We start from the raw sequence: 22394 nt of genomic DNA, 5'->3' as shown, positions 1-22394 counted from the left end.
TTAAAATGTTCAGATTTTCAACCCATTCTTACCAATGGTTTTCAGAAAGGTAACCACAGCAACTTCAACATCTGGTATGATTTCTACTGTAAAGTCTCCACTTGCTTCTGAGAAGCCACTCACATTCTCCACCAACAAAGTCAATAGATCTTCTGTCACTGGGTCTTGGATATTTTTAAATACAACCAATGAAGAAATAGTTCCAGGGCCTTTATGGATATCCTTGGTCTGGGCTGATCTTCCCTCCAGAGGGAGCTTTGTGCCCTGGTCTACTGATGCCTCTAGTTGGAAGAAGAAGGAGGAGAAAGAGAATGAGTAGAAGCGAAAAAGGCAGACATAGTTGATGCTGAAGGGCAAGGCCTACATCATGGTGCTGCTGGGAATACAAAGTCTTTGACCTTCACTGGTCAGTGTGTGCTGACCTCTCCTTATGGCTGAGGAAAGTTAATTAGTTTTGTCATTACCTGGGATCAGTCAGTCTATGATTTCTACTCTTTCCACAAATTGCTCCCTCTTCCCATTGCCCTCCCTTCCATCATCCTCCCCACACTGCTTATCCCCATCTCCCCCACTTTCTTGTATTGTAAGATAGGTTTTCATACCAAAATGAGTGTGCATTTTATTCCTTCCTTTAGTGGAATGTGATGAGAGTAAACTTCATGTTTTTCTCTCACCTCCCCTCTTTTTCCCTCCACTAAAAAGTCTTTTGCTTGCCTCTTTTATGAGAGATAATTTGCCCCATTCCATTTCTCCCTTTCTCCTCCCAATATATTTTTCTCTCACCCCTTAATTTCATTTTTTAAAGATATGATCCCATCCTATTCAATTCACTCTGTGGTGTGTGTGTGTGTGTGTGTGTGTGTGTGTGTGTGTGTGTGTGTGTAATCCCACCCAGTACCCAGATATTGAAAAGTTTCAAGAGTTACAAATATTGTCTTTCCATGTAGGAATGTAAACAGTTCAACTTTAGGAAGTCCTTTATGACTTCACTTTGCTGTTTACCTTTTCGTGCTTCTCTTCATTCTTGTGTTTGAAAGTCAAATTTTCTTTTCAGCTCTGGTCTTTACATCAAGAATGCTTGAAAGTCCTCTATTTCATTGAAAGGCCAATTTTTCCCCTGAAGTGTTATACTCAGTTTTGTTGGGTAGGTGATTCTTGGTTTTAGTCCTAGTTCCTTTGACTTCTGGAATATCCTATTCCATGCCCTTCAATGCCTTAACGTAGAAGCTGCTAGATCTTGTGTTATCCTGATTGTATTTCTACAATACTTGAATTGTTTCTTTCTAGGTGCTTGCAATATATTCTCCTTGACCATGGAACTCTGGAATTTGGCCACAATGTTCCTAAGAGTTTCTCTTTTTGGATCTCTTTCAGGCAGTGATTGGTGGATTCCTTGAATACTTATTTTGCCCTCTGGTTCTAGAATCTCAGGGCAGTTTTCCTTAATAATTTCATGAAAGACGATGTCTAGGCTCTTTTTTTGATCATGGCTTTCAGGTAGTCCCATAATTTTTAAATTGTCTCTCCTGGATCTATTTTCCAGGTCAGTTGTTTTTCCAATGAGATATTTCACATTATCTTCCATTTTTTCATCCTTTTGGTTTTGTTTTGTGATTTCTTGGTTTCTGATAAAGTCATTAGCCTCCATCTGTTCCATTCTAATTTTGAAAGAACTATTTTCTTCAGTGAGCTTTTGAATCTCCTTTTCCATTTGGCTAATTCTGTTTTTTAAAGCATTCTTCTCCTCATTGGCTTTTTGAACCTCTTTTGCCATTTGAATGAGCCTATTTTTCAAGGTGTTATTTTCTTCAGCATTTTTTTGGGTCTCCTTTAGCAAGGTGTTGACCTGCTTTTCATGCTTTTCTTGCATTTCTCTCAGTTCTCTTCCCAGTTTTTCCTCCACCTCTCTAACTTGATTTTCAAAATCCTTTTTGAGCTCTTCCATGGTCTGAGCCCACTGAATATTTATTTTGTTTGTTTGGGATACAGAAGCCTTGACTTCTATGTCTTTCCCAGATGGTAAGCATTGTTCTTCCTCATCTGAAAGGATGGGAGGAGATATCTGTTCACCAAGAAAGTAACCTTCTATGGTCTTACTTTTTTTCCCTTTTCTGGGCATTTTCCCAGCCAGTGACTTGACTTCTGAGTGTCCTCTCCATACCCACCTTGCCTCCAGATCCACCCAGCTAGAGCTTGGTGTCTGAGATTCAAATGCTGCTTCCCAGCCTCAGGGCTTTGGGCGGGGGCAGGGCTGCTATTCAGTGTGAGATTAAGTTCAACTGCTCAGGTGGGGGCAGGGTTGCCACACGAGGCTCAGTTCCCTCAGGGGGTTTATGCAGAGTCCTTGAACAATGGATCCCAGCTCCTGCCTGCTTTGGGAGCCCTTGTCTGCTGCTGCCTCTGCTGCTGCCTCCCGAGGGGGCCTGAATTATGGGGACACCCCACTCCCCTCTCACCAGCCGAAAAGACTCTCACTGACCTGTGGGTGGAGGGACCTGCGTGGTCACTGGAGATTCTGTCCCTGAAGCCTGCTCAGATCTGCTCCTCTCAGTGCCACGCGGCCAAGGCAGGGCTGGGCTCTGCTCTGTCCAGGGCGCGACGGACATTTCGGGTCAGTTTTTCAGGGCTCTCTGGAACAGAAATCTCCTCCACTCTGTTGTTCTGTGGCTTCTGCTGCTCCAGAATTTGTTGGGAGTTGTTCTTTACAGGTAAATTATGGGCTGTGGGTTCGGAGCTAGCATATGTGTATCTTTCTACTCTGCCATCTCGGCTCCTCCCCCTATCATTCTTATCTTCAAAGAATTTATAGTATGAGTAGAGAGACAAGAAAGGCCAATGTAACTGACCATTATTTTACAAGCAGTGGGGAGCCACTGAAGGCATGTGAAAGAGGAACAACATGATGCAAACAATACTTTAAGAATTTTATTGGCGTTGATGTGTAAAGGGGATTGGAAGAGGAAAAGAATAGTGGCAGAGAGACTAGACAGGAGGCCTCTGTAGCAAGTCAAATGTGAAATAACAAAACCCTAAACTACAATGTCAGCAGTGGGCATGGAAAAGATGGAAAGTATGCCAGAAGTAACGGGCTTAGTAACTGATAGGATATGGGACAACAAGGAAAAGGAAGGAATAAAGAATAGGCATTGAGATTTTAATTTTGACTGACTGGAACTATAATAGTACATGTAATAGAAAAATAAGAAATCAGGAGTAAGAGTTAGTTGGGGAATGGGAGAGGAAGAAAAAAATGAAAAAAAATGACCTTGGATTCTGTGCTGGAATGCAATGTAGAAGTTATCTAGGCCAATCTGTCAGACAGTTACAAGAATTCTCATTACAGCAATCCAGACAAGGAAGGGGATATGTTAGAAAAGCCACATTGCCCAAGGGTTCTCTATCTCAGGTATTAAGACCATTGTTAAAGTTGATATTAAGAAGTTAATTCACATAGGTAGCATGTCCATGCAAATGACTGCCTGGTCTATTTGTCCAGCCTTAGTCTCTCTCTTAACTTCCAGGTTTACACCACCAATCATCTATTGTGCATTTTGAACTGGATGTCCTGAAAGCATCTCAAACTCAACATGCTCAAAATAGAGCTGATTATTTTTCCTCAAAACCAACCCTTCATCTGAGTTTCCCTGTTTTTGTCCAGAGGACTATCACTGTTCTAATCCCTCCATGTTCACATCCTTCAAGTCATCTTGAGGATCACCTGGAATGATAAGGTACCAGACACTGAAGTCCTTGCTTGAGCTGAACTGCCAAGTATTTGAACTATGCTTCAGAGCACGCAACTCCGATGGGCTGGCCACATTGTCGAATGCAAAATGTACGCTTGCCAAAAAGACTATTTTATGGAGAGCTTGAATGGAGCAGGTGATCATGTGGTGGCTGGAAGATGTGATGCAAGGACACTCTCAAGGTCTCTCTTAAGAACTCTGGATTTGACTGTGCAACATGGAAGACACTGGGACAGGACTGCTCAGCATGACATGCTCACATAAGAAAAGGTGCTGGGCTCTTTGAGAAAAGCAGAATTGAGACAGCACAAAGTAAATGCAGGATGCGCAAATTTGGGATTTCCACCCCAAATATTCATATGGACTGTCTGTGCCCAACCTGTGGTAGAGTATTCTGAGCTAGCATTGGTCTGATCAGTCACAGTCGGACACAGTGAAATTTCACTTTGCAATGGTGATGTCATTTTGGTCCTGTTTGAAGATGAAGGACAACAACCAACCAACCCCATCAGTTTTCTACAACATGCCAAAATAAGTTGTCTGGCCTTAGCCATTCTACCTCTTTCTATCATGTTCCATCACTAATCATGGATTTTAACCGTGACCAAGCTGAGCACACCCTGATAACTACAGAAAATTAGGTATGATGATGCTGACCTCTCTTAGTGAGGAAAAGAAGTGATTAATTGCTGTATATCATAGTCATTCAGGATTAAATGTTACCTTGTTCTTGGGTTCCATCTTTGATCTTGGATTCCTGAAAACCAAAGAAAACCCAAATATTAGGAAGAATTCCTCCATTCCAAGAAGATATATTTAGAGCGAGTCTGGTTACACACAACTGGAATAAGTAAAACAAAATCCTGTAGCTTCCCTAAGTCACACAAATTCATAACACAAAGGAGATAATAATTCTGCTGAGTCTATGCATTACTAGCATCATACCTGGGGTACCCAATTTAAAAGCTGGATTAACTGAGGAGTCATGGTTGGGAATGATTAGAATGGTGAGTCATTTGTACCATACAAGGAAGGGTTGAGGGAGAGTTTGTTTTTGTTTTATTTTTAGCCCAGGGAAGAAAAGAATAAAGGGAAGCAAGATGTCTTTCCATTCCACTCTGCTTTTATGAGTGAATTTAATTTTAAATGTGTTACTTAGCATTTAGAAATTTATTCTCAAGCAATCTCAGCTTTTGGTGAGGGATTGTCTTGGCAGTAGACTCCCAAGTATTTCATGTTGTCTCTTCTCCCCTCTGATTGGACATTTGGAGGGTAGAACACTAAACTCCCAAAGCTTTCCTTTATTTGTAATAAAGGTTGGAGTCTGGACTTTCCAACTAACTCCCCATTTTCCATCTGTAGCTCTGCTTGGTTTGAACTCCACAAAACCGAATGCTCTCACACTGGTTACCCCTGGTACCTCCTTCCCCACTTTTCAGCTTCCTTTCGTGGGTTGTCTTACCTCATTGGATTGTAAATTCCCCTAAGGCAGGGATTAGCTTTTTTCTTATTTGTATCCATTGTGTTTAGTACAGTGCCTGGCATATAGTGTGTGTGTTTGTCCTTCATTGCTGAAGAAGACCATGCCATCAGAGAAATGGTGACATGACTTGCACTTGACTTTGTTTTGAGTGAGGGAGGGCTGTGCAGGTCACCAGCCTCACTTCTCCTTCAGAACCATCTGAATCCAGTGACCAGATATTCATCACAATGACTGGAGATGACCCAGGATGAGACAGTTGGGGTTAAGTGACTTGCCCAAGGTCACACAGCTAGTGAGTGTCAGGTGTCTGAGGTGAGATTTGAACTCAGGTCCTCCTGACTCCTGAACTGGTGCTTTATCCACTGCACCACCTAGCTGCCCCTCTGGCATATAGTAGGTACTTAATAAATGTTTGTTGAATTGAATAATAAGCTGTGGGACCCTGAGCAAGTCACTTAATCCCTCCATTTCCTTATCTGGGTTGGACTAGATGGTCTCTAAGGGCCCTCCAGGTTCTAAATCTATGATCATATGGTTCCAGATAAAGAGTATTAAAAATTCAGGAAGTCAGAAAAGGCCTCATGTAGAAGGCAGCATTTGAGCTATGTTTTAAGGGATGATATAGATTGTAAGAGGCTGAAGTGGGGAAGGACTGAACAATGTAAAGGCTAAATGTAAAGCCCTGGGCTCAGCTCTTAGTGTTCTCCACCAAGTGACTGCAGAGTCTATTGCTTTCGCTATTCTTTTTAAAGCCAGCACTTGCTCTTTTCAGTACATTCAAGAGCTCACATTTATTGCCACATTTATACCTTCATATTCTTTTCAAACTTTTTCTTCCTTCATGGCTCTCCTGCAGTGCATACCTGCGCAGGGCATACCCTGGTGCCTTTCTACCACTTCCTAGTCCATGATATACTTACTTCTGTGGTGACTGGTTTCTCATTGATTTTATTCCCATTCTGTCCTGTAGGCAGTCTGACAGTGAGTTTCAATTTTTCCTCTCCTCTCAACTCTAATTCATGGTTCTCTCTCGTCAGAACCCGTTGCCTTACTGAAAAATAAAGGGCGAAAAAGATTGTAGCACTGGAATCTTTAAAGTAGGTGAAGACAGTCCCAAAGCTCCATGATTTACACACTTTTGTATAAGCATTATATTTAGTAAAGTATCCAAAGAAAATGGAGAGTAAATAAGTTATTTACTCAATAATTATGTCCCAAATTCTGACTATGTGAATAGCATAGGGCAAGATGCTAAAGATGATACAAGGCAAGATAGTACATAATGCCATGTTCTTAAAAGCTTACAGACTTTTGAGGGGACAAGATGCACCTATGTACATGAAAATAGTAATTTTGCTGCTTATGTTCAACATTTATTAAATTGTTGTTATATTCAAGGCATTTTGGTAGGAGCTGGGGCCACAAATACAAAAGGAATATAATCCTTGCCTTCAAAGATTTTACATTCTCCTTAAAGAATTATAACACTTGCACAGAAATGGAAATATCAAATCAATTAAAAAGGGAGACAACCCTAATGATAGCACCATCAGAAATTTTGGTTACAAAATACGTGTGTGACCCATACATTGCTATGAACCCATTCAAATTGGCAGTATTGCTTTTGGAATTGTGTCCAACATGGCATCTACATCCTTCCTTGCTGGGGTGGCTTACTCATCTCAACATGCCCTCACATTAGAAGCTCTGGGTTTTTTCCAGGATTAGAGACTAGTGAAAGGTGGCTGTGCTGCTATTACTCTTGATTCTAGAGGTCACCCTAGTATGGTGGGGGATGGGGAGGAAATAAACTTAGACTACTTCTCATTGTAGTTCCTAAGCTTCTACTAGTATACTTCTCATATATATATATATATATATATATATATTAATATACATAATCGTAATGAAACTATGGACTCTTTAAAAAATTATGAACACTTTCATTTTTACATGACTCAAATTTCCCTTGTATGTTTCCTCCTAACTTCTGAAGAAATGAAGTGAAGACCAGTTACAAAATGGAGTTGGTCTGGTGTGAGAATTAAGAGAATCAGTTAGATTCTATCTCACCAATACTAAGTACACCCTGTGCCGTCATATGTATTATCCTCCATCTTGTTTTTCTACACCACTAGTTGAAACTTTGTGGTATAAGTCATCTGTTGTTTTGTAAATGCAGGTAGATAAAATTAATCAGCACCTGTCAATTCTGGGAAAAGAAAGACCCTAAAACCTACTTGTGCCCCTGCCAACTTGACCAAAACTAACTCAACCCTCACTCCAGCTTAGAAAGCCCTTAATCTTTCCTCCAATTAGAAATAAAATTACCTAATTTTGCATCCTAGCTTGTATCCTGTCAATTTTTCCTTTTAATTAATAGGTCTTATTCAATTAATTGTTTTTAATACATAAAAATTGATCTTACTCTATAATCAAGGTCTTTGGATCAGCTGGGGAGTCAACTGATCTATTTATTTTCTTGTTTTGCTAATAAATTATATAGTTTGGATTGTTTCCTCAGTTATTATTAATTACTCACAAAACTTCCCAGGAAGTCATTTCATATAGCAAATAATTATTTAAAAATATAAATACAGAGGAGAGAAAAATAATTAGCACAACATCAACAAATTAAAAAAATTTGAAAATATATTGTTCCACACCTGCAGACCTTTCAGCTTCTGCAAAGCAGTAGAGGAAGGTGTCTTCTCATATCTCTTCTTAGGGACCTTGCTTGTTCTTTGTAATTTTGGGACAATTACTTTCAATTATTTTTTGCTAGGTATTTTTTTACAGTTTACATGGTTGTAGTCCTGTATTTCTTGACTCTGCTTATTTTACTCTGTATCAATACATGTGTTTCATGTTTTTCTATGTTTATTTTTTGCAGCACAAAATATTCCATTACATTCATGTACAACAATTTATTTAGCCACTTGCCATTTGATTGGCACCTACCTTGTTGCTAGTTCATTGCTATCACAAAAGGACTGATAAGTATTTTCTTCCTATCAATGTATTGATCAAGTATTTATCAAAACTTTTGATCAAGTATTTATCTATACTTTTTTTTTTAATCAATGACTTCCTTAGGGTATATGCTTAGTAGTGAAAAACTGGAGTCAAAGGGTATGGACATTTTAGTCACTTTATTTGCTAAATTCTAAATTGCTTTCCAAAATGATTTTTTTTTACTAATTCATAGCTCTACAAACAATGGATTAGTATACTTCTCTTCCTACCATCCTACCAACCTTAATTATTCTCATCTTTTGTTAACTTAGCCAGTTTTCTGCGTATGAAGTAAAATCTCCAGCTTGTTTTGATTTGCATTTCTTTTACTAAAAATTTTATGTTTTCATTCATATGTCTATTAGTTTACAATTCTTTATAGAACTGTTTGTTCAGTGATGATAAACCACAAATCCGAAGTACTCATGACAAAACATGCTATCTAATTCCAGGTAGAGAGTTGATGGACACAGATTACAGATTGAAACATATTTTCTTTTCTTTTTTTCTTTGATATGGATAATGTGGGGATTTGTTTTGCTTCACTATACATAGTTGTAACAGTTTGTATTTTTCTTCTCTTCTCAATGAGGAAGAGAATTAAGAACTGAAAATAAAATTGATTTAAAAAATAATTTTGACCATATGTTTTGACCATTTCTCTGTTTGGTAATGCATTTAGTTATGTATTCGATAGTTATCTAGATATCTTAGATACAAAACCATTTTTCTAGAAATTTGATACAAAGATCTTTTCCCCATTGAAACATTTCTTAGCAACTAGGTTCATTCATTTTGTCTATGTGGAAGCTTTTCAGTTTCACATAATTTAAATGATCTATTGTATCTTTTGAAATGACTTCTATCACTCGTTTCTCTTACCCATAGCTGCAAAAAGTATGTAATTTACCTCTCACAATTTTTTACAATAAGATCTTTAATATATAGGATGAATATCCATTTTGAATTTATTGTGTAATCTAGACACCAGACTCATAAATGAAACATTTACCAAAGAAAAGGCAAAAGCAATAATGTTTACTCAATAGGGAATAAACAGGAATAATCAGAACATGAAACATCCACAAACCTGGGGAGACAATGCACTCATAAAACCTAGTAGTTTACAAAATCCTAGTAGTGAGGGAAACCAATGTGTTAGTGTCAGTTTAAGACTAAGAACTGTAGACCTGGATGTCCACCAGGAAGAATCCCATTCTTTATTACTCTCAGATCTCAAAAGCAGCATTAAACCCTTTGTAGCAGCTTTTCTTTCAGTGAAATAGCAACCCTCAGTTTAGGATAAGCTATTTGGTTCCTTTGGCTGGCCACTCAAGCAATGAGAACACAAAGGCTGTTAATTCATTTAATTCTGCAAAGTACAAAAGCCCTTTAGACTAATTACTGTCTGGGCCCTTAAGGGCTTTTCCCTCTAAAAAGCTATAGATGGTGGTAAAGAGCTATGCAGACAACCTCAGCCAATTTTACTCGATTCTTCACTCTCAGTTCTTCTCCAATGAAAATCTCTCTTCCATCAGTTGTAGGGTAAGGCTGGTTCTGTTAGCTTTCAAACGGTAGATGGCAGTAAAGAGTATACAGTCAAGTCAGCTCTTCATACAGAAGGATTATGTTCTTTCCCTGTGACCTCCCAACAGCTAACAGAGCCTGTCTGGCAACAATCGTCTCCCACCAATTCCCAATCAACTGCCCTTATCTTCTGATTCTCTGTTTTACCTCTTTAAAGCAGCAGTACTCCCTTTTGCCCCTCTCTCCATCTTCCACTTCCCTCTTTGGGCAGCTGCTATGTCTTCCCAATCTTCCAACCTCTGGCTTCTCTGCTTAACTGGTTATTAAATACTCAAATCAAAGCATTACAATGCATGCTAACTCAGGCAGAAAAATCTAAATCAACAGTTCTGTCAGCTGGAACACTAACAAGCAATGACAGTTGATTCCAATAGTGTCCCCAAAGGTCTTGCATTTATAGTTTCTCTTCTGTACCATTCAAAATCCTGAAAATAGTCATTTATCCAATAGTTGATGGACAATAACGCAACGTAGTCACTCCCACATTGTCATTGCTTTTGCCTCAGAGCTGCTCTCAAAAAGAACCTCTCAGGACATTTATCCTAGGGACTGTTTTCTCTCAGGTCCTTAGAATTGTCTCAGGTTGCTTTTCTAAAAGGGTCCTTTTCTGCCCCTCATTAACTAAAATATTCGCATAAAAAGCTGTACACACAAAAAGAAATATTTACTAGTTTCATGTATGGATGTGACTCTCTAACAACTGGGGAGCAGGAGGGAGGAATGAGGAAAAGTTTTGTAGGAGGTGACATTTGACTGGGCCTTAAAGGGGACTGGGAAATCCAAGAAACCAAAGTGAGGAGGAGAAGTATTCCAGGTATAGGGGCAGCCTGTACAAAGGCAGGAAGATTAGAAATTTCATGGTATGTACTAGTAACTACAAGAGAGGTACTTTGGCTGGAAGATAGTGTACATGAGCAAAAGAGATGTTAAAGTAGTCTGAAAGATAGTTTACAAAAGGCTTTTAATTCCAAACAAAAGAACTCTATTTTATCCTAGAAGCGATAGGTAGTTCCTGAAGATTCACAAATAGTGGATGTGGCCAGACTTATGTTTAATCAAATTAGCAACTGCGTGAAAAGAGGAGAGTCCTTACTTAGAACTAAAAGGAATAACACATGATTAACCCTTTCCTATTGATCACTCACTATATGAAGATACTCTGTAAAGAAAGTGATTTAGGAATTTACCTGTGAAAAAGGATCTCTCTTAAACCTGGGAAGACTTGAGTGAATTGATACAGGGAAGTGAGCAGGAGAACAATTTATACTATAACTACAACATGGTAAATTTCAAACAACTTGGAAAGATGTAAGAACTTTGATCAACACAGAAACCAGAGGACCTACGGTGACTACGCATGTTACCCAGCTCCTGTCAGAGCAATGATAAACTCAGAGTACACATTAAAACATAAAATGTTTGGACATAATCAATAAGGGAATGACTGACTATACAGAGCTGTTACAAGGATTTCTCAAATGTGGGAGGGAGAGAAAATAGATTTGTGTTCATTGATAGTAAGTCAAACGAAATTTAAAATAAAATAAATTTTAAAAAAAGATAACTTTTTTTAAAAAAAGAAAAATGGTCTTTCAGAAACTGATGGTGAAGTGTTCTTCCCAAGACACCAAAGATTCCTACTCCCCTTTGATCTCTTGCTGATCTAATAACAGCTAATATTTATATAACCCTTACTCTGGGCCAGGTCCAGTGATGAAACTTTACAATTATTACTTCATTTAATCCTCACAATAACTCTGGGAGGTAGGTGCTATTATTATTCCCATTTTAGAGATGAGGAAGCTGAGCTTAAATGATTTGTCCAAGGTTACAAAGTTGCAAAGTGTCTGAGGCTAGATTTAACCTTAGGTCTTCCATTCTCCAGGCCAAATTCTCTATCCACTGAGTTACTTAGTTGCCTTTACTCATCAGCAACCTGAGTCCACTGGTCCTATTATATTTCTGTGTTCTCGTACCTAGAACCAAGTAGATGAAGTAGATGACCGAACACAATGAATGGATTGTACCTGATATCAACCCATCCCTCACAGCTACAGGCAAATCCCTTTTTTTCTCCATCTCTGACAGATTCACATACTTCCTTTTGGCTATCTGCCAAAGCACTTTTCTCCTCATATCCCACCAATTCTAATTCCATTCCTATTCTGGCATTTTCTCAGCAGATAACTTTGCCTTCTCTGAAACCAAGAAGATTCCTCATGTGCAGGACAGGCATATTAATGTTTGATATGGAGTTTCTTAGAGGGTAGAAGTGAGGAAAATCCCCTTTTAAACTGTTCTCCAACTAGTCAATGTACTATATCTGCCTTCTGTCATCTTGCCAATTTACTTGTGTCACAAAAACCTCATAGTTGTATTGTTGCATTACTCTTATCACCAGCCATCCTGAGATCTTTCATATGATGGTTAATAGTTTGCAATCCTTTTTTTTTTTTTTTTTTAGAATTGCCTATTCAGCTATATTCAAGCAACCTTTATTAAGTACCTATTAGGTAGAGGGAGTCCCTAGGGACATAAAGAACTAGTCCTACCTTCAAGAGGTTTAAAAGTAAGGGGATGAGCCTGGTACACAAATAATTATAATGCAAAGCAGAAAATGATTGAGTGCCTAAAGTGATCAAATAGAATGACTCAGAAAAGAAAAGGAGGAACCAATCATTTCTACCTTGGAGAATCAGGGTTTTCAAATTTCATGGAAAAGGTGGATCTTTAAAAAAAGGATATTACTAGTCAAATTTGGATGAAGGTGGAGTTTGGAAAGTCTACTCTGCTGTTGGAGATCAGAATATCCTATAGAAAGGTTAAAATATAGAGGAAAAGAAAACAAGAAGACAGTTTTGTCTGGAGCATAGAGTGAAGGGGAATACTATGAAATAAGGCTGGAAAGGTAGTTGAAGCCAGACTATTATAGGCTTTGAATGCCAAGGTAACAAGTTTGCATTTTATCTCATAGACCAATGTTCTTCAAAGTGGGGATTGGGATTTCCTGGGAATCCATGGTTTTAATAAGACTGAGCCCAAGTGGTATGCGATTAACTAGAGGATGGTATGATGGGTTACATCCCTTTCTGTGATAGAGAATTATGGGGTTTTTCTCCAACACTAACTATACACCCACACCTATACCCCAACACTACCCTACCTCAGCCATCCCTTTGACTGGTCAAGTTCCCAAACATTCCCCTTCTGATCCAGCTGTTGATTCCTCAAGTCAAGTATAGCTGTACCACGAGCAAAGCACCCAAATAGCAACTATGCAATTGCAACCGAAAAAATTACCTTCCCAGCGAAAGAACAAAAAAGACAAAACCACCCCTAAGGAAGTAAGTGCTATTATTATCCCCATTTTATAGATGAGGAAACTGAGGCAGAGGTTAAGTGACTTACCTGAGAATACACAGCTAGTAAACATCTGAGACTAAATTTGAACTCAGGTCTTCCAGACTCCAAGCCCAGCTTGGCACTTACTTAGTGCCATGGAAAATACCTTTGTAAGGAAGGTCCTATGTTCTGTGGCTATTAGTGGTGGGCAAGAACTCCAAGTCTACTTTTCCTGTTCAGTGGAGCCAGGCAAGTCTCACAGAATGAGTAGACATAAATGGGTTGTGATACACACCTCAAATTTCTTTACATCATCTTTCTCCTCAAAACTCTTCCTCTTATGAATCTCCCTTTTGCTGCCAAAGGTACCACCACCCTTCCAAGCTGCCTAGATTCCCAACCTTAGTGTCTTGGTGACTTCTCATTCTTCTTCACCCCACAGATCTGATTGATTGAGTAATCTTGCCATTTCTATTTTTGCAATCTCTTGCATGACACCTTCTCTGTACTCACAAAGCCACTGCCTTGATTCAAGCCCTCATCATCTGTTCCTGAACTAAAACAACACTTAGCTTACCCTAAATGGTGTCTCTGTCTTGTCTTTCCTCACTCTACTTCTTTTCCCACACAAGCTGACACAACGATTTTGCAAAAATGCAGATGTACCTATGTCATTCCCTGCCCCATAGACCCCAAGGGTTCCCTGTTGAGATTAGAATCAAATTTCTTTCATCTTCATTTCATCATTTAAAATTTCTCTTTTCTATGTAAGCTTTGTAAGGTACCTAATTATTAACACCATAGTAATGTATATAATTTGTAAGAAAATATACATATACTGAGGGCATGTGCTCATCTTTTTAAAAAAGTAGGTAAAAACACAGTATCAAAAAGTTTCGAAATCCATGCCAGCCCATGAGAGCCACAAAAGACTTCTGAACGGCTGAATGTGTTCTACATAAATATGAAGGTAGCCCAAGACAACTCAGTCTTTCTGAGAGAGCTACCTGCCTGATTCCTGCCAGCCAAGGACCTTACTGTGAGCAATACTTCTTGTACCTGTGCAGGTGCTTCTAAATTGTGCTGCTACATCTCTGCAAGAAAAGGTGCTACTCCTGCTATCCAGTGGGATATGACCAGGGCTACGTTTGCAAAGCTCCCTACTGCTGCTGCTGCTACCACTTTCTCCCCACCTCCATTTCTCTCTGTGCCTCCAAATAGAGAAATCAGCACAGACCTGACTTTTATATATTCTGGACATATTTTCTACTTTCTTTTCCCCTCAGAAATCTATGGATGAAAACACACTCATTGAATAGTGGGAGCAAGAGAGACAGATAGAAAGACAGGGAAAAGCAGAAACAAAGAAAGGCAGAAACAGACAGAGATAAAGAAACAGAAAAGGAAAGAAGAAAGGAAAGGAGGGAGGGAGAATAGGAGGAAAGAAAGAAGAAAGGAAGGAATGAAGGAAGGAATGGAGGGAGGGAGGGAGGAAAGAAAGGAGGGAGGGAAAAAATCACAGAGCTACACCTAAAGAGCACACCTTTTGGAGTCAGAGACCCCGAGCATTATTCCTGCTTCAACTGTTTACTACTCCTCCCTTTTCTAGGTCTTGGTTTTCATTTCTTTCAAATAAAAGGTTAATTAGATGATCTCTCGGGTCTCCTTCAGCTCTACCTACCTTCTTCATGTTCAAAGAGGAGAAGGATCTCAGAGCGGCCTGTCTGCAGTCTGAGCACACACTCGCCCCCTCCGGATCTCTGGGAGCTCTGGAAGTAGCATTGCAACTTGTTGCACAACTTCTTGGGAGGATCGGGACCCCAGGGCCCTTTTAGCACCAGAGGGAAAGGGCCTGGGATCTCCATGTCCCCCAGCCCTGACTCTGGGCTTCTTCCCACTAGTTTAGAAAACTCTTTTGGTTTCCTTTTCTTAGAAAACCAGTCTCCACAGATTACACAAGCCAGCCCCCAGAGGGCAGTCACCCAGCTGGATGCTAAGTCAGCTGATAATAAATTCCACCAAAAGTGCTCCTCTCCCTTGGATTCTTTTACTCAGGTTTTCACAGACTCTCCTCCCCTCACAAAACTTTGAGTGTGTGTGTGTGTGTGTGTGTGTGTGTGTGCGCCTTGTTTACACAGTCTCTAAAAGCCTAGGGATCCCTTCTCACAGTATTTTTGAGCACACTAAATAAAATATATAGCATTATAGAGGAAAGCAATTGTTTTCAAATGTAGTTATCAAAATATTAGGGTGAAAACCCCTGAGTTAGCATCCCCATATAGATCTTCCTACTCTTACTTTGAGGCAGGGCTAAGAAATCTGTATAAGATGATTTGTTTCCTTTTCTACCTGCAGTATTTTGTTAGACTGACATTTAAAAGACGATACAGAGGAAAGAAATAACAAAACTGAAAGCGAAAACAACATTGAATTAATAAACAAGACTTTTATTGTTCAGTCTTATCTGAACCTTTATGACCCCATTTGGGGTTTTCTTGGCAAAAATACTGTAGTGATTTGTCATTTCCTTCTCCAGTTCATCCAGTTTGTCAGGCAGTCACAGGTTACATGATTTGCCCAGGATCACACAGCTAGGAAGTATCCGAGACTGGATTTCAACTCATGTCTTCCTGAATCCAAGCACAGTGCTCTATCCACTAAGCCACTGGAGGTCTCCAATAAATTAAACTAGGAGTTATAATCAAATTAGCTAACAGTTTATCTATCATTTAAAAAACAATGATAGTGTCAACCTGAATTCAAGAGAAAACAATCAATATAGTAAAATGGAGGTCTTTAATTGGGGCAAGTGAGCTGCAGCTTCGGGTACTACAAAGCAAGTTCTAGGGTACCCAAGGTGGGGCTGGGAACAGGATTTATATAGGGTAGTAAGGCAAGGGGAATGGCCAAGTTGCAGGTGGGAGGGGTTAGGCAGAGGATTACACAAGACCTAGCAGCTACTGTGTTGAAGAACGGTAGGTCTTGGAACACTATATTTTGAGAGCAAAAGAGTTGCAGTTATGACCAAGGAGAACTAACCCAGCAAAATTAAATATAATCATGAATGGGAAAAAATGAACCTTTAAAGAACTGAAAGACTTTCAGATATTTGTGACAAAAACAGAACTTATGGGAAAATTCAACATATAACTTTCGGGAGAAATATAAAGTAAACATTAAGGACCAATTATAAGGGACACAATAAGGTCAAATTGTTTGCTTATATATAAAAATATTATCAATTTTTTTATGACATCATTTTTATTTAGGTAGTTTGAAAGAAAGGCTTGGGCTAAGCTGAATATGACGGGGTGATTAAAAAACAAAACTGTGAAAGGAGATAAAAAAAGGAGGAATTATCTCATACTAATGAAGCAAAAAAGGAAAAATCAATACAGAAGAAGCTAGTAGGGGGAGAGTGGGTAGTGCTGACATCATACTCTCATTGGAAATGGGTTAAAGAGGGAACAACATATATGTCTAGAAGGGTATAAAAGTCTAACATCAGAAAGAAATCAAAGGGCAAAGAGATAGGGTCGGGGGGAGAGCATAAGGGAGGGATTGTTGAAGAGGTAAGAGGGCAAGGTCATGAATAGAAGCAAAACAGTAGAGTGAGAAGGGATAGGAATAGGGTGAGAAGGATACTAAGGAAAAATAGGAAGAAGAAAAATACAGCAAGTAATTTTAGCTTAGAATGTGAATGGGATGAATTTGCCTATAAAATGGAAACTGATAGCAGATTAAAAATTTGAATTCAACAATATATTTCTTTCAAGATATCCTATAAAAATGAGAGATACCCACAAATATAAATAAAGGTCAGTAGTAGAATTTATTATATATATATTTATATATATTGAAAAGGGTAGTAATCATGATTTCAGGTAAAGTTAAAGCTAAAATAGATTTAACTACACTATATGTCAGCTATATTATTGAATGTTGTTTTAGACCATTTCAAATAACTAGACAGTATAAAATACCTGAGATTATACCTGCTGAAACAGACATAGGAACTAGAAGAATATAAACATAAAATACGTTTTATACAAATAAAGTTAGATCTAAATAATTGAAGTCATGTTTATTGTTCTTGAGCAAATAAGGCCAATATAATAAAAAAATGATAATTTTATCTAACTAAACTATGTGACGCCATTCTAATTAAATCACTAAAATGATTTTACCTAGAAAAAATAATAACAAAGTTTATTTAGAAGAACCAAATGTCAGAAACTTCAAAAAAAACAGGGTAAGAAGGATGTAGAGGAAACATATTCAGTAGTATTAAACCTTATGCAATATCATAACGTGAAAGCATTGTTGAAGTGAAAAATAGATAATTTCAATTATTTTAAATTAAAAATTTCTGTATAAAAAAACAGATGCAGCCAAGAATGGAAGGAATATAGAAAATTGGGGTGGGAGTGGGGGAAATATTCATAGACAATCTCTCAGATAGAGTGTGATTGAGTTGGAATATTACTGTGCTGCAGGAAATGATGCGTTGCTTAATTTAGAAAAACACATTAAGACTTGGACTTATGAAAGGAGATGCTATCCATCTCCAGATAAACAGATGGCAAGAGAAATAAGCATAGTATGGTATTACACATATGTGTATGTATATATGTGTAGGGTTATAAAAATATGTACACATGTATATGTGTGTACACGTATATACGTAGATGCATGTGTGTATATATGTATGTACATACATGCATATATATTCACACTTAATTGTAACCTTTTTAGGGGACAAAGAAGGAGAAAATAGTTAAAAGTGCACAGCAGAGAACAAAAGAAAACCTACAAGAAAGCAAAGAAAAGCTGGACAACTGAAAATAATACATAGTATTTGTTATATAGGTTTTCTTGAAATGGAAATTTACTGCTTTATGTTGAATCCTCTATTATGTCCTGCTGTGTATATGGCACAGTTTTTTTTCCTCTTCTTATGTTTTACTTAAGTTTAAAATAAATTTAAAAACTTAATAAAAGAAATGATGAAGGGATGGTTTCAGAAAAACCTGGAAGGACTCATATCAACTGATGCAAAATTAAATCTGAAGAACTAGGAGAACAATTTGCACAGTATTAACAATATTATAAAGATATCCATAGTGAAAGGCTTAGTAACTCTGCTCAATATAGTGATTTACAATATAGTGATCTACCACAATTTCAAAGGACACATGAAGAAAAATACTATTTACTTCCAATGGGTGGGGGAATAGTAGAAGAAGGACGAGAATTTGGAGCTAAAAATAAAACTTTTTTTAAAAAAGGAAAAAAGAAAGAAGAGAGTAGTTAGGGATGACAAAAAGGTGGGGGTACATTGAGACATTTTTTTAAATTCATATAACAGACAGAAGTTCAGAATAAAATTGTAATGTGCAGAAAATGAAACCATGTCTAAAATTTATTGTGTATATTTTTAAAGTATTGCAAAATGGAGGTTAATTGCTTCATATGTGTGCATATGTATTCCTCATGCTTTTCACAAAAATAAACCCCCAAATCTAAAACAGTTCTAGAAAGAAATTTATTAAGTTATTTCATAGAGGAGAGTAAGCCAGAAAAGAGGTGTGACTCCCTCTCATTCAGGTATGGATGGTTTACATTATATAGGATTTAGAGAAGAGTACATGCACATGAACCACATGTGTGCAGTTAGGCAATGCTTTTGGTAAGAAGGCAATGGGAAAGCAAGATTGAAATGGATATCAGTAAATGTAAGCATTTAATAACATTTTGGTGAAACCAGAAAACAAAGGAAGTGCAAAACATAAGTTTATGTGGACCCAAAACAAGGTCTGGAAAGGGTAAATTCAGGATCTAAGGGAACCCCAAGTTCCTTGTAGAAATTCTGACATTCCTAAACACTTACTAAGATGAGGTCTGCATTTGGGGTTAAAATAATCTCTAGTTATGTGAAGTTAGGTTCAAATAATATTACTCATTCTCGCTTTGTGTTTTGTGTGTGTTTGTTTGTGTAAATATTCTTTTTTGGTGTTTAAGCTCAGAAGAATAAAATCTGATTTAAAAACAAACTAGAATCTCAAAGGAAATAATTTTTTTAAAGGGAAGAAAAGGAGCCTAGCAGATTTCAAAGTATGCTACAAATAGCAGTAGTAATCATGATTTGGTGTAGGTTAAAAATAGAGAGATCAGCCAGTAAAAGAAATTAAGCAAATTGAAAATAGAAACAAGAGAACTTAGTATTTGACAAACTCAAAGACTCTAGCTGCACTATTTCATAAAAATTTCTGGGAGTACTAGAAAACAAACTGGAAGAAATTAGGTTTAGACCAACATCTCATACCACATAACAATATAAGGGCCAAATGAATATGTGATAATAATGTGATAATAAGGTCACATCATTTAGAGATAAAAATTAAAAACTGAAGAAGCCAGCGGATAGAGCATTGACCCAGGTGTCAGGTGGACTGGGTTCAAATCAGGCCTCTGCCACTTAGTAGCTGTGTGACCCTGGGCAAGCCACTTAATCCTGACTGCCTCCTCCCCTCTCCAAAAAAAATTAGATAAGCAAGTTTTTCTGATTCTATGGATAAAGAAAAGATTGTGATCAAACAAAGGCTAAAGAGGATCACAGAATTAAATAGACAATATTAATTATATTAAATTGAAAAGGTTACACACAGAACAGTGCAGCTAAAGTTAACTGGGAAAAATAATTCTTTGCCACAAGATTCTCTGACAAAACCTTCATTTCCAAGATATAAAGAACAAATTCAATTTGTATAAGAATAACAGCCATTCCACAAGTGATAAATAGTGAAAGTATGTGGATAGTTCTCAGGGTAAAAAAAATCTAAGCTATCAAGAACCATATGAAAAAAAATTATCAAAATCTCTAATAATTAGAGGAATGAAAAATAAGGCAATTATAATGTGCCATCTCATATCTATTAGATTGAGAAAACTTGGCAAAAAAAGGAAAATGACTCATGTGGGTGAGGTTATGGAAAAACCAGATTAATACAGTGTTGGTCTAGCTATTCTGGAAAACAATTTGAAACTATGACCTTAAATTTCTGCACTGTTACTCAGATGTACCCTTTGACCATTTATCAGTTGAGAAATATCTATTAACCTATCCTGGTCAGGGAGAATTTCTAGCCACTATATCCTAGCTATCTGAAACTGGGAAGGCTTGAGTGTCTCTGAAGAGATAATACTAGAAGTTAGTAGCAGAGACTACTAACTCCCTTTAGTGACTACTTGCTAAGCAGCTTCCAGAATATCACTCAATTAAAACTCAGGGATGACTGCAGTCATGGGACCATCAGGGGTGAAACAGGACCACCAGAGGAACCATAAGACCAGTAGAGTATTGCACCAGCAAAAGTCGCCTGGGCAGCGGTTATCCCAGGAACAACTTACAGCAGACTATAGAAACAACCATTAACACAAGCTCAGTGTGGAGTGGTAGTGCACCCAGCAGGCAGCAGACCTAGAAAGAGCAGCATGGTGACAAGTCTTCAGCCATCTTGCAGTGTCAGAGATGTGAGTCACTCTCTCTACATGAGGAAGCAAATTTGCAAAACACATTTTTTGTTTCCTAGAAAATTAAGGAATGCTGTTTCTCTAGCCTAAAATTCCAACCCCCAAGACTTTTCCCTTTAGGAAAAGAGGAAAAACAAAAGCATAAATTTTCTTTCATAAATTTCTGAAACGCAGTAAGGGCATAAGTGTGAGAGTTTGTGGTCAAACAACAGATAGAAGATTTTAGGGAAGGTATAATGGACAATATTGTTTACATAAGATGAGGAAGCTTTTGCACAAAAAAACCTCCAATGTGGCTAAAAGTAGAAGCAAAACAGGAAATAGAAAAAATTTTTGCAGCAAGTTTTTCTGAAAAAGGTAGCATTTCTAAGATATAAAAAATTACAACATTCTCCAATTGCTAAATGGTCAAAGAATGTGAATGGTAATTTTCAGAGGAAAAAAATCCAAACTATCAATAGCCATGTGAAAAATTCTCTAAATCACAAATAATGAGAGAAGTACAACTTAAAACAAATCCAAAGTATCACCTCAAACCCATTATTTGGGTGGGTTGGCAGAAAAGGAAAATTACAGATATGAGAGAGGATAAAGTTTGTTTTAAAAATTCTTTTCTTTATAAATTTTGAATTTCAGATTCTCATTCTTCCCCTGTGCATTAAGATGGCAAACAATATGACACCAACTATACACTACATATGAAATCTTGCAAAATGTATTTGCAGATTAGCTATATTGCAAAACAAAGCAAAAGAAAGGAAGAAAAAAAATTATACTTTAATTTGCACTCAGTTCTTCAGTTCTCTTTCTGAAGGTGGATGGCATTGTTTATCACGAGTCCCTTGGAATTGTCTTGGATCACTGCATTGATCAGTGCAGCCAAGTCTTTCACAGTTGATCATCATCACAACACTGCTGTCACTGTGCACAGTGATTTCTGGTTTTCTTCACTTCACTTTTCTTTTTCTGAAACCACTTTGTACATCATTTTTTATAATGCAATAGTATTCCATCACAACTTGTTCAGTCATTCCCCAATTGATGAGCATCCCTCAGTTTCCAAATCTGCCATCACAAAAAGAGTTGCTATAAATATGTTTGTACAAATAGGTCCTTTCTCCCTTTTTATCTCTTTGGGATACAGACCTCATAGTGGTATTGCTGGATCCAAGGGTATAGCCCTTTGTGTGTAGTTCCAGATCAGTCTCCAGAATGGCTGAAACAGTTCACTACTCCACCAAGAATTCATTAATGTACCTATTTTCCCCTCATCCTACATAGGAGACTATTAATAGAAAGCTTTGTTTGAAACAAACAGGGAAATCAAGGCAAAAGGGAATTTATTGTAGGTAATAAAGGAAGCAGCATAGAATATGGTGGGGAATCCCAACTGTAAACTGCTTTGATATATAGGATTAAACAAGTTCTGTATAAGGAAAAGATAATTTTGGTGGACATACATCTCAGTGAGGAGACGGGGTTAGTGCTGCCTCACCTCTTCCCGAAGTATTTTGATATACTATGTATGTATATATATATATATATATATATATATATGTAATTATGAGGAGAGAGGATTAGGGAACATGCAAGTTTGTATCTTGTGCAGGCCAGCTGCCATGTCGTTAATGTTGTTCAGTCCTATCTGACTCTTCAGAACTCTGTGGACCAACTGTCTATTGAGTTTT

General features: G+C 37.7%; 1 protein-coding gene across 1 annotated transcript in view; it reads right to left on the bottom strand.

Moving 5' to 3' along the window:
* Positions 1-15113, bottom strand: part of LOC140506527 (protein mono-ADP-ribosyltransferase PARP14-like) — a 63727-nt gene extending 48614 nt beyond the window's left edge. The window contains exons 1-4 of the mRNA XM_072613804.1: positions 14855-15113; positions 6150-6280; positions 4470-4503; positions 33-281 (exon numbers count right to left, since the gene is read on the bottom strand). Of these exons, the coding sequence (XP_072469905.1) occupies positions 33-281; positions 4470-4503; positions 6150-6280; positions 14855-15038 (598 nt within the window). The 5' untranslated portion in view covers positions 15039-15113. The remainder of the gene's footprint in view (positions 1-32; positions 282-4469; positions 4504-6149; positions 6281-14854) is intronic.
* Between the last annotated feature and the right edge of the window lie 7281 nt (positions 15114-22394).

The sequence above is a fragment of the Notamacropus eugenii genome, chromosome 5 (genome assembly GCF_028372415.1).
Source record: "Notamacropus eugenii isolate mMacEug1 chromosome 5, mMacEug1.pri_v2, whole genome shotgun sequence".
Taxonomy (NCBI): Eukaryota; Metazoa; Chordata; class Mammalia; order Diprotodontia; family Macropodidae; genus Notamacropus; species Notamacropus eugenii.
This window is presented reverse-complemented; position numbering and strand designations above follow the sequence as displayed.